At 34.2% G+C, this 14,315-nt stretch overlaps 1 protein-coding gene across 5 annotated transcripts in view; it reads right to left on the reverse strand.

Moving 5' to 3' along the window:
* The window catches only part of LOC121736446 (protein pangolin, isoforms A/H/I/S), a 160,700-nt gene that overhangs the window by 84,291 nt on the left and 62,094 nt on the right, over positions 1–14,315 (reverse strand). For all 5 annotated transcript variants that reach the window (XM_042127640.1, XM_042127639.1, XM_042127638.1 and 2 more), the window contains one exon: positions 7,787–7,850. In XM_042127640.1, coding sequence (XP_041983574.1) covers positions 7,787–7,850 — 64 coding nt within the window. The remainder of the gene's footprint in view (positions 1–7,786; positions 7,851–14,315) is intronic.

A 14,315-nucleotide genomic window follows, 5' to 3' on the forward strand; every position in this document is an offset into this window, starting at 1 on the left:
ACGCCAAGATGACTGATCTCCTGCTACTCGCATCCAACATCATCTTATCATATTTTTTGTTAGTCGATTATTCATATCAGCCTATAGTCGTCCACTGCTGGACATAGGCCTCTCTCAATGAACGCCAAGATGACCGATCTCCTGCTACTCGCATCCAACATGGGCCTGCAACTAAGCGGAGATCGTCGTCCCATCTAGTTGGAGGTCGACCTACACCCCGATTTCCCAGCCTTGGTCTCCATTCCAGAGTAATCGTAAAAAAAAAGTCGATTATTATCAACTAAAATACAATAGTAGATGATGCCCGCAACTCCTTTGCGCCAAAACTAGTTTATAGGGCGGCAACCGTACATTTTCCCTGGACAAACAGTATCCTATGTCCTTTTCCGGGACTCAAAGACCAAAGTATCTCCATGTCAAATTTCAGTAAAATCGGGCGTGAAGACTTAACAGACAGACAGACACACTTTCGCATTTATAATATTAGTAACTAAGTAATCAACTGTAAGTAACTATAGTAAGTGGATAAGCATATAAAAACGGATAATAAAAGGTTAACGTTGTATATGCAAACACCACCTGACATACTATAATTGGTTACAATAATTATACATTTAAATTTCGTCAGCATAATGAAGACAATTGTATATTAACATATCACATGTTTTGCTTAACCGACAGACTGACAGGTTTAGTTTTTGTAGAGTATGCACTTTATGAATAGTTGACTCGGCAAACGTTCCTTATACGTTATTTCGGGTATTAAATTTGGCAGATTCTGAGACCTCGATAAGCACACTATATCAAAATCGGTTCAGCCGTTTCAGACGAGTATATCATATATTATACATCGAATTCAAGTAGAAGTTAATAAAAATTTTGCTGTTTTGAAAATCGAAATTAGTTTTCGCTTAGGACCGTATCTCCAAGGACTCAAAGGATCTCCATAACGAACTACATACATCTAAGTAGGTTTATCGTTTCAGCGTAAACACACGGACAGATGCACTTTCGCATTAACGATTATGCATGTGTAATATCCAAACGCATATTTTCGATTTAGGTTATCTATTTTCCCAGCGTAATTCTAAGTGTAAAAACTGTGGCTAAGTAGCTTAATGCATATCCAATTAGTGTAATGACATACCAACAGGTAGCAGAGAGCTCGTTAGACGGGAACACAACGAGAGAGAGACAGATATACAGTATAACGTAAGAGCAAAAGAGATGAAGTGAGTATTATGGATCGGCCACGCACGCTGAACTAATGGTAATACACAAACACTCTGTACAGTTCAGAATTGTTTTGCCTCTACACAGTCTCTATGTCCATTAAATAAGGTTTACAATCATAGAAACCGTGAGTAAAATAATTCTAAACGCGTAGTTTATGATAATAGGATTCTTAGTTCTTTCATCATCGTTTTTGTAACACCCTGTATATTGCGTAGCATTTATAATGTTCAATGTAGAAATTAGATGTTTAGCCCCCAAGTAAGTACTAACCCATACTAATATAAATGCGAAAGTGTGTCTGTCTGTCCGTCTGTCTCTTACCTCTTCACGCCTAAACCGCTGTACCGATTTAGCTGAAGTTTGGTATGGATATACTTGGAGTCCCAAGACAGGATATCTAGGATACTTTTTATCCCGTGAAAATGTATGGTTCCTATAACCAAATTTTGGGTAGGGGCGTCATCTAGTAAAAAATATAAATATTTACACAAATAAAAAGGTCTTCTTGGCGTTGTTTGGACTGGCATACTGAAAAACTTTTGTCGGACAAAGACACCGGACAGTGAACTGCGCTTTCCATTGGTGAAACATTTACCCCTGGTTTCCAAAGTTTATTGAGCATAATTAATGTATTCAACAACCTTGTTGATTGGTCAATATTTGACGTTAGCCAATCAAAAGCTTCAATGAATTGATAAACTATCAAAAAACGTCAAAAACTGGACATAAAATACCATGAAATTAAAAAAAACAACATCTAAAACATATCTACATAAGTACATAGATACTTATATAGATCAAGTGTTTCTTTCACCGATTTATCGATATTTTCACATCCCTAATCTACTACACTTTAAAATATCGACTAATGGCTTACAATTTGTCGATAATTCATTCTATTAATTATTATTATTGATATGGCCTCAGGGAACTCGTTTCATGGCAACACGTTGCACCTCCCAGGGCTGCCAGTCGTGAGATTTTTCCAGTACAATTCTAAGAGAAATTATCGTAAAGTTGACAACCCTAGCATTAATGCACTTATCATAATAAAATTATTAGATACTCTTGTGATGTAAAGTTTAGTTAGAGATGTGACCCTTGTCGATAATAGTGATGTCTATCGATAATATTATGTCGTATTAGATTAGTAGGTACTTATATTTTACTTCTTTTTAAATTATTTTATGTAAAGTTGCAAACGAATGACATTTTGGATCTCATTCTGGAAAAATGTACGGTTCCTTTTTTCACATTTTAACACGAGAAAAAATTCGTCGCAACGAATTTACATGTAAACCTACTAACTGGTGGCGTTAGATGGAGAAAAGCGGAAAATTTTGGGGGAGGCCTTTGCCCAGCAGTGGGACAGCAATCAGCATAGGCTCGTAGCACCTCCATCGTGGGTACTGCAGACATAATAGATTTTCAATTGATATGCGGCAGCCAGCTGCCGCTTGGGGATTAATGGGTTAAAAATCTAGTTTTACAATCTTAAATCTGTAAAACGTGTTGGACTCTGATGTAAATCATCATCATCACATCATATCAGCCTATAGTCGTTCACTGCTGGACGACTATAGGCTGAGCTGCTGCTGCTGCTGGCTGCTGATGTAAATATATATACAGTGTGTAACAAAAATAAGTGATAATACTTTAGGGTGTGTAAGTGTTCCTTGCAGAGAGTTCACTGTGAAAGTAGCAGCGCTGAAAGACCAATTTTTTTTTCACATTTGTATGGGCAAGGGCCCGAGCGTCACGAGTTTCCCCATACAAAAGTGAAAAAAAATGTTGGTCTTCCAGCGCTGCTACTTTCACAGTGAACTCTCTACAAGGAACACGTACACATCCTAAAGTATTATCACTTATTTTTGTTACATCCTGTATATGTACAATTACATATTTTATATCTAATGAAAATAAACGCAACGGACGTTGCGCCTAATTTATTTATCGCGAAGAAACCGTAGATTTTACCGCAATGAAAATTTAAAACTATCTGATGTCCTTTCTAGGACTCAAGGTGTGATACCTCTCATCAAATCGATTCAAAGATTTGTGTGAAGAGGTAAAATATTAGTATGATGAATGAATTGAGCATGGAAATTTTATATTTCTTATCATATTATTGATAGTAAATATTTTTAAAATGCAATAAAAATATTTTTAAATATTCGCATTTCAATATTCCTAATGTCACGTTATTTTCAAATGTCGGTCACGTGGAGATAAAAAATTGGAGATGAAACTTTGCAATGTATCTACGTAAAGAAAAACAACACTTTAAAAAACAAAGGTGATAATTTATTCGTAACCAATAAATAAATAAAATAAGAAAATATTATATTAAAACACAATAATATCAATATACCTTGTTTATTTTAACATCTAGCAAATGCCAGTCATAACATTTTTTTGGACCTGAGCAAAATTTATCATAATGTGATGCTAAAATAGCACTTGTTGTTCATAATTATAGGTATTATAATATGTAAATATAGAACAAGTTGCTTACTAAACGATTTTATAAAATAAGTACCTAGTCGTGGAAAATTAATTTCTTGCACTTAACCGTAATTATGTCGGATATTACGAAAAAGTGTCATATGCTTTTCCGACACAAAGTATATCTACGCCAATATTATATTTTTAATCTATTTCAGCGTGAAGGGGTAATAAACAGAAAGACGGGCAGACAAATTGTGTCACATACTTTGGTGACTTTTTTTTATAAAATAAGAGGGCAAACGAGCAAAACACTCAATACGTTCATGGATCGATGGTGAAAATTTGCAGGAGGTATGATTCCGAACAATTCCTCTGGACACTCCCCATGACACAACCGATAGAGGATGCAGAGTGAAGCTATATCTCGGCGTAATTATATCTACTGCATGCATAACTTAATCTACTGCAGGAACAAAATTATTGGCGATCTTTCCTTAATTGAGGAAGATCGTTGACCTTACAATGATAAGATTGCTAAATATTCGTACATTCTAGATTTAGATTGTGGGTCTCATTTTATAGGTTGTTATCTCTGTTGCGAATGGTTTCATGAATAAATATCGATAATTATATTACATCACTAGCCTCTGACATTGTAAAGGCAAAAAAAAAAGTTATACCAACAGTTTCGGCGCGAACAGCTATTTGTTCCACAAAACATCAAAGGCAAAAAAACTGAAAAAGGAAGACATATTTTTACCACTTCGCTTTTATCCAAATACTTAGTTTTCAAATCTCAGACTCCAAGTTGGAGTCCAATATTCCAACGCTTACAGACCAATTTTACGTCCAACGACGTAAAATTGGCCTGCAAGCCCTTTTAAGCCCTATGTCTATTATTTCCTCTTTCGACATAAACCAATAATTTCGCTGCTATTTTACCGATTAAACATATTTAATTACGCCTGCACAAAACTTGATAATTATTTTCAACCCTAAAACGAGTATTAATTCAACAATCGATATGGATATTGACTATTCCGAATCGATTTTAACGAACTTCGTGCTTCCCGATAATGTTGATTCGGTTTTTTGTTCAAGTCGTGGCGAGCTGATCAGATTAGGACCGGTTTGTCGAAAACATCCCGGTGAAAAAAAAGTAATAACAACAAATAACGAGTTAGTGTTGGGCCCTGCCCGCTATCGATAGGGAAAGGTTTGAAGTGAAACTATAGCTGTTCTTTAGAGGCGTTGTGAACTTTTTGGGTTGGGCAAAAAAACTGGCAGGAAGCGTGGAAGGAGAGACAGTTGGCAAATAGAGGAAGTAATAATAATAATAGTAATAAAAATAATAAAGTGATAATAGTTATACCCCTCTATTTTTAACGTCCAAGTTTTCGTTTATGCCGTTTTTAGATTGCGAAAAAGCTACAGTGCAAGTTAAAACATTCTTATGCAGTAAATCTGTCAGGCGGTCTTAGGAGGTTCGCAGACATCTAATCTTTTAGGCAAGGGAAAGTGTTTAAGCTCTTTTAATCAGGCTTCATTGTTCAAACACGATTGAAAATAGTTACTTAATAAAATAGGTCACTATTTTTATAAGATACTTAGTTTAAAAATTTAATAATTTTATTGCAATCAATGTATGATTAAATAAAAATCTCAAATTCTCATACATACTTAATACCAAAATAATTTTCTCATACGAAAATATTTAACATGTTTGAGTTATTTTTCAGCTTAAAATAGTAATTACCTAGGTTCCTGCACAAAAATTTACTACAAAATATTAAAACATTAAAAAATCTAGTGTTTAAATATTTTGTAGTATATTTTAGTGTTTAAATATTTTGTAGTAATTTCGATGGCACCCGGCCTCTTAAGCTAAACCCAAAAAAGCATCGATAAAAATTATCGACACCTTTCCATCACTAGTCAAAGGGAGGGGTAATGTGAAATCGAAAATATTGTAACGATAGTGACAGATGATTATAAGCTGGCGATAAAACACACATAATTCTCACCGTAATAGCCTCAGCATTCTGATTCTATGGATAATATACATTTGATTTGAAGGTTTTTCTGGGCAATATAATTTTGATTTAACGTCCGAGCTATAAATATAAGATCAAATAAAATGATGGCTCGAATTTGAACTTTTACTGGTCAATATCATTTTGATTTCGGAATTAAAGTTAATCGTATATTGAAATGGCTTTTGTTGAGCAAACGAGCAGACTGGTCACCTGATCGAAAAGATACCATCTGATATTCTAAAGCAATAACAATGAAATCGTAACTCGCAAGAGAATTTAAAAATTAAAAAAAAATACGGGAAAAATATTTTTTTTCGTAAATACGTTAGCAACGTATAAACGAAAAAAATATTTTTTCGTAAAGTAACGTAACGTTACTTATATCGATTAAAATTGCCAGCATTATATTCGTTTGCATTACCGAGGGCTACGTAGTTATCGCGGTTTTGATAATAAAAATATGGAAAATGGGACCCGCAAATGCGGCTCGTCATAATATGCACGTCGACACCAGATGACCTTACACATCCTAATGGAATCCCATATATGGTAATGATAAAGGAGAAAGATCCAAGCCACTCGATCACTGTGACAGTTGACACCTTTTCTTTATTTATTTATTTATTTAGGTTATAAACATTAATATTGTTTCGCGGTGATGAAATTATTTTTATTTTTTAATCAGTGAGTTATATTTTACATACAGTGCAATATCCATTTTTTTTTCTTTTTGAAAAAGAGACCGGCAGGGCGATTACGTATCTAGCGACAGAAATGCAACAGGAGTCTGACAGCAGATAATTGCAAATTATCCGCATCTGTCAAAAAATTCTGACAGACAGCAGCTTCTTGTAATATCTGCTGTCAAAAGCCTGTACTGCTGCTTACCTGTCTGAAGTCACGTAATTGTCCTGACTTCTGACAGAGGCGTCTTTTCGACACTAACTCATTTAAAATTATACTAGTTCCAAAATTGATAACGGATAACATTATTCCAATCCAGTAATCCAATCCAGAGCTGGATTGCTACTGGAAAAATGTCAACAGGCACTGGGTTGCAATTCGGTGCATTCCAGTGCCCGTTTACTATAATAATAATAACTCCTACACCGGTTTCGGTGACGGTGGCCGGTTTCATTGAAACCAGGCCAGTTACCGAGGAGTAATTTTATAGTGCCCAAGTGTGTGCGCAGTACAGACGAGCACTCTCTATTCCTTTTACTTCTCATAACCCAGTGGGACGCAAGACCACGACTGGCGAGAGATCAGACGCAGGAGTCAGGACCGACTTTTTACATGCCCGTCCGACGAATGGATCATCTTACTTGTCAGACAATCAGGTGATCAGCCTGCATTGTTCTAACCAAACTTGGAAATAACATGTTTCCAACGCGGGAATCGAACCCACGACCTCCGAGTCAAGAGGCCACACTCTTAAGAGGATTCCACACCGCCGTTTTTCCATACAAACGCTGTCCCCTGTTTCCTCCCTGGATAATGCCGGTAGAGTTATTATTTTTTTCCTGAATATCTATGCCACTATTAGCATGTCCCTATGTTTTCTTTTTTTTCATAATTTTATTATTAAAAAAGATAAGAACGTCCGATAACCGTCTTGCCATTTTTTTTAATAATTTTATTATTAAAAAAAAATGGCAAGATTTTCCTCTGTGTTTAAATACCCAGGAAACAAAACTGGCTAAAATATACAAAAAAAAATAAAACATAGGAACACAGCTAAAGCCTTGCTTTAATTCCTAATGAAAAAAGTACTTAAATCGGTTAAGTTTTGGAGAAGGAATCAGCGGACAACGAATCGAAAATTTTCTGTTCTTTTATTAGAACTTTTCTCGTATTGTCTCTATCGCGATCTGCGGTGGGAGACTTGAGATTGGTGAGACAGCAATACATTTTCAAATACCTATTTTCAATTTCTCTCGCCCCTGGTGTATCCTCTTAACCACTGGACCACGGAGGCGTTTACATTTACAACCCAGTTCTGGATTGGATTACTGGATTGGAATAATGTCAACGGGCACAATCTCTTCTTTTATTGTAGTACTCACCAAAAACAGGACTGAGGTCCGACTTCACGGATAATTTTCCGGAATACTGCTCTCCCGACTTCTCCTGTAACAATAAGAACAGAGAAATAAATAAGTTAATTCCAATTTCTGTATGCTTCGTCAGATATTTTATAAAGGTTTGGCAATTTAATATGTGAAATATAAAATATTTTATATTTATGAAATAGCAAGAAAATGTTAACAATGAGCTTTTTAGCTAAATATAACGTAATTTCTGTATAAATATTTTTTAAAGATAGTGACGAGTGACGACCTCTGTATGTATAGTATGTATATTTTAGTGTTAGTTAAATATATTTCCGTTGTCTGGTAGGTACCTGTAACACAAATCCTTCAGGTACTTAGCACGGGGCCAGACTGACGTTGTGCGAAGCGTCCATAGATATTATTGTTATTATTATAGTGTATCTATTTGTAACCTTATTTAAAGTACTGAACCGATTTAAAAGAATATCATGATAATAATTAATAATATTATAATGTGATTATAATATTTGAGATGTAGTTCGTTCGAGTCATCGGAAAGAATCAATTTTAAGAAATTGTACAATTCCTGCGCTAAAAATAACAGGCAAATGTAGTAAAATCATTTTTAATGATAAATTATTTGAATGGATGGAAATGTTTTATGCCCTCTAGGGGTAAAAGATGACCAGTTTCATGCCTTCACTCCATAATATTACGTTCTTACTGTACCAGCATTTATTCTACCCCAACCTATATAAAAAACAATTTTTTTCCAGCGCATGTAACCCACGCTAGTATCGGTCACTCGAAGAGGTGTACTAAGTAAACATTCGATACAACAAAAAGCCGAACAAATCACTCCCCTCGGCGTGACCAATCCATTCCGCTGGAGCTTCCCCAAATAATATCAGTAATAGACATAACAAATGACAATGTTTCCGCTGTTATTAATACATTTCCTTCATCAAATCGACCGGTAAAATCACAACACATTGGGGTGCTATTATGAAAGTCCTCGATATGAGTGTGCGATAAGTGAATAAAAATTATAATTGGAAATTAGGGCAAACATTTTGAGAATAATTACCATTTTTATTGATGAGTTATTAATTAAGATACATATTATGCATTTTTTCATTAACATTAGATTGGCATGATATTATTTTCAAAAGATATCGTGCTTATCGTGTTACTAATTAAGAAATTTCTTAAAAGTTGTTAATAAAGCCACACGACCTAAAGCTATAAAACTTATTAAATATGTTAATTTGCGTTTGAATGTTTCATTAATTAAAGATTTTCCCGCGATTTCGCACCCACATTAATCCCATTGGAGCCGTACGCTTTACATCTACAGCGATAAAATTTATCTATTTTCCATGATCTATTCTATATCTTTACCAAAGGTTATAAAAAGTAGTCCAGTCCATCAATTTATTGCAAAGAAACAACTTATTAGTTGTAAATTATAACATTTTAAAATCATCATCATAGAGCTTAATCATAACATAAAACTTTATGAAACCCTTTATATACATATTTGTGTAAAGTTCGATAACGGCAAAATGGAAATTTTGTACGTCTTAGAATTATTTATTTTTAGAATTTCGAATAGCTTTATACCTTAAGTTTGTTTAAACATATTTGTATATGAAAGTTATTAAAAACATAAATTATAATATCATTAGTAATTTCAAAATAAATGTGTAGACGATTTTAAACTTCATACTATTTCTAGATCGGTTTTCTTTGCAAATAAGGTAATTAACCTAGGGTTAGGCATTTCTACGCAATTTAAACTATTCATAATAATATGGTGCTGGTTAAAAATAAATATAAATCGCCCAAAGTTACTTAAAAATCATATAATAACATCATCTACAAAATCAAACGATGACATAAAAACGAACAGAATTATCGCACGCCTTATCGAATACTTCGGTAATAGATAGTTTCTTTGGGGTCGTAATTGGATGAATCAGTTTACCCCACTCGTGTTTACCCCAGTTTACCCCAAATCGAGAAAGTGGCAATCCGATACGTTTTCTTCATGAGAACATTCACCTGTGAAGGTTAATCCAATAATGACCGTCAGGGTCAGTTCACATTGCGTAGCGTGGCGATGCAACTATGGGCTCCCACACCCATCTTAATGCCATTTTTAGTTTAGGTTAGTGGGTACGCCAAAGGGTAAAAACGGGACCCTATTACTAAGACTTCGTTGTCTGTCCGTCTGTCTGTCTCCAGGCTGTATCTCAAGAACCGCTATAGCTAGACTTCTGAAATTTTCACAGATTGTGTATATCTGTTGCCGCTAAAACAACAAATACAGAAAACTTATGAGATGCCCCCCTTAAAATTAATATTTAAGGGGGGCTCCCATACAACAAACGTGATTTTTTTCGGCCTTTTTTGCTCTAAGTATATCAATAATGGCAAAAGGTAGGCACTTGAATTTTTCACACATTCTTTTGTTATATGTGTACTTTAATATTAAGTAATAATATTAACATAAAATAAAAATTTAAGGGGGTTCCATACAAAAAACACAATTTTTTAGCCTATTTTTGCTCTATATCGGTACGGAACCCTTCGTGCGCAAGTCCGACTCGCACTTGGCCGATTTTTATTATGAATTTTGTCGAAGATAATTTGCGATGCGATATTTTAGCTATCCATAGTGATAGTGATTTTTTGTAACATAAATCCACCTGTTGAATGTAAGTTACCTTTTTAAAAACTTGATTAAAATTCCTATTTTCCGTTTATTCCTTTGCAGACAAAGACTATAGAAATTATGCAGTCTATTCAGACTTATTGCACCCTTAACATGATCTTTATTTCAACCAAATAAGGCTTACTTTCGTATAAACTTCTAAAATAACTATACAAATTACAATAAATTAAAAATTGTTATGTAGATTTATTGACAGGTGGAGCAAAACGGCTGGAACGGTTTTGATAAAATGTCTCTATGTCTATTCATAACTAAATGTGCGAAATTCCTACACAAACTTAGTAGAGTTAATGAATATTGTTTGTAGTTTATAGTTTTTGTTGTAACTTGTAAATAAATTGAAGAGAATAGGGTAGGGGATTGGGCCTCCGGTAAACTCACTCACTCGGCGAAACACAGCGCAAGCGCTGTTTCACGTCGGTTTTCTGTGAGAACGTGGTATTTCTCCGGCCCATTCGTGCCGAAGCATGGCTCTCCCACGTATTATTTATATATTATATTATAAATTCAACACTTTTTCATTTTGTGTTCAGAGTTTAAACGCTTTTGAGTGAAAGATGCCGAATAAAAAAGGGAAGTGTACAAAATAATTAACAATCTGATTCCGAAGTTTTACGAAAATTTACATTTACAATTTAATTATATTTTTATACATTTATATAATAATGGGAAAATGGACGTCATTAGTTAGAAATAACTATGTATTTTAAACCAAACATTTGACCTTTTCTTAATTAACACATTTACACTGAACGTAACGGTTAATTGTTAACTATGCCGTTATAATATTGTTTTAAAAAGCAATTAGTTTACTAAAAGATGTCTCTTAATTAGAGCGAACTTGGTTTAGGTGTCCGATTCTCAAGCGTCGAAAGTCGATTCGATCGCAGGGTAACTCATTAGTATGACGTATCGCACATGTGCGAGTGAGACGGTCTGAAATCGAAATAATATTCGACGCTTGAAAATTGAGCCTCAGGACACAGAGCTAAAAGCTTGTTTTAAGGCCATCCCCTGAGCAAACGACCTTGACCATACATTTGCCGCGTTGCCAAGATCGCGCCAAAATCTTATTTTTACTTATCTTAGTTAAAAATTGACCTAAAAAATTTCAAACGGGGAGTATGTAGAACTTAATGATTTTGTCGATCTATTGGCGAGCGTTTCAAATAACCGTAATTTGTGAATACTGAATGTATGCTTGAATTTAAATAAATTGGTATTACTTTGGAAGCTGATATCATGTGTACCTATAATGGACAAAAATATGAAATTAATAACGAAGTAAGGAATGTTCATATATGCTGAAAGATTATTATTGCTGTATTTTTATTATAATTTTGTAGCTTTCCAATTATGAGTTAATAAGACTCTAAATAGGGTAAATTACGGCATCTCCGTAAAGGGAGCGTCTTAAGTTAATACTGTATAGTACCGAACTGGATTTTTTAGAACTCTTACTCCTGAGAGTCAGACTAAGATTACTATAAAATTTTAATCTTAATCCATCCATGATCGATGCTACAGCGATAACTGATAACTGATAAGGTATCATCAGTTATCACTGCATTATGTGAACAAGACATACGTTCTGCAGCTGTTGATAACAATCATTCTCTAGGAAAGCAGCTTGGCAAGCAAGCCATGTATAATGAAAATAAATGTTTTTTTTTTGGAGAATAAAGGCAATGCCAAACCGTACTTAATTATTATTGTATAAACCTACAAATTATGATAATTCAATTATTTACATCGGTAAAAGATAAAATTAGGTACCCATACATACATTATAATGTAACTTTTAGGTACTTTTTGTAATTCCTTAAATATTATCAAGTTTTTATTTAAAGATACGAATATCGTACTGATCTTTTGGTGCCGGTTCAAAGTTTACAATAATCTGATAAAATAACATAGTAACAAACAACAATATTTGATAATTGACAGTTAACCTCGGGAATATTTAGGCGAAAACAAAAAAGATAATTGGCAATGTTTAGATTAGTTTAGTAACAGGTCACTGCAAAATCTAATAAAAACAAATATTATTAAGTTTCTCTATAATGTTACAAAAAACAATTTTAGAGTTGTTTTTGGTACCAAATAAATTGTTTAATTTATACCACATTTTACTTTTTTTCACAGTTGGAAAAAATATACTTAATATAATATTATTAATACATATTATATTAAACTACGCTATAAAAGATAACTGTGTAGGTACTCAATTATTACAAAACACATGAATCTATAATATTTAAAAAATTATAATTACTTGAGTTAATTAATGAAACGATATTTATGAAATGATTCTAATACTTAACTAGTACCCAATTACAATTGGTACCAATCTCATACTTTTCAAAAAGAACCAATTAACTGCAGTTGGTCCACGATTTCACTTCGATTATTCCTTTCTCGGAATGGTTTTTTACTTTTTGGACGAGCTTCGGAATTTACATTTTTATTGTCATCTGATGCGCCATTTCGTTGAAGATTTAAAATACGTAGGCTTTCTTGAAATTTAATGTAAAATTTTTACATATGGGACTACTGACTAGCCCAACTAGTCATATATGTTTATTTTTCTTACTTTTAATAGACTAGTTTAGACTAGAGTCTAGACTAGCATTGTGGTTAATGAAAAATACTTATAAGATACTTGTCATAATATGAGATTACATATTTACATTCCGGGGCTATACCCAATTCTAATATTAGGCGGCGTCCACAAATGTTTCGCTGAGTGAGTGAGTTTACCGGAGGCCCAATCCCCTACCCTATTCCCTTCCCTACCCTCCCCTATTCCCTTCCCTTTCCTTCCCTACCCTCCCCTTTTACCCTATTCCCTCTTAAAAGGCCGGCAACGCACCTGCAGCTCTTCTGATGCTGCGAGTGTCCATGGGCGACGGAAGTTGCTTTCCATCAGGTGACCCGTTTGCTCGTTTGCCCCCTTATTTTCATTAAAAAAAATAAGAATTTCGGTCTATAGGTATATATCTGATATTGTTAATTGCGGCAGTACCAAAGTAGTGCCTAAATAACACCTGGGTAAAGAATTTCAGGCAGAAAAAAATACTTCATGTTGAAACTGAAAAGGCCGTTGACCTCCTGTTAGGAACCTCCTAATTTAAGCACTGTTTAAGTATTGAACAGTTATTTACAAGTTACAACAAAAACTATAAACTACAAACAATATTCATTAACTCTACTAAGTTTGTGTAGGAATTTCGCACATTTAGTTATGAATAGACATAGAGACATGTTTTTTTTTTTTCTGACCCCCCCAGGTGAGATTTTATTCAACCCCCTCCCCCACCCCCCCAATCTCACGTGAGATTTTTTAAATGTGCGTTTCTTACGTAAAAGCGTTGGACTGTTTGACAGTCAGATGTATAACGTCACCCCCTCCCCCCCTTAAACACCTCACGTAATTTGTGAAACTTACACCTTGCCCCGCGCGGGTCAAAAGCAACTATCCATTTTTTTCTATGAGTTTATTTTAAATTACCTATTGACCCATGTTAATTCCCGGGTCAACGAGTAATTTCATTAGTGGGTTATAATTGTAGCTGGCAGATACGTTTTCCGTTCAATATAATAATTCTATGACAATGTAAAATTTAATTCTCTAGCTGGATATAAAAGAAGTGATCGTAAAATTTTACATTTTTAGTCATTGGAGACGGGAGAATTTGTACTCGTGAAGTTAATTTTTCAGTCATTGGAATCACTGAAAAATTAGTATTAGCCGTCTTCTTTTTAATCGACTCCGAAAAAGAAGATTCTATGTTCAGCTGTGGA

Source organism: Aricia agestis, chromosome 19, assembly GCF_905147365.1.
Source record: "Aricia agestis chromosome 19, ilAriAges1.1, whole genome shotgun sequence".
In the NCBI taxonomy this organism is placed as follows: Eukaryota; Metazoa; Arthropoda; class Insecta; order Lepidoptera; family Lycaenidae; genus Aricia; species Aricia agestis.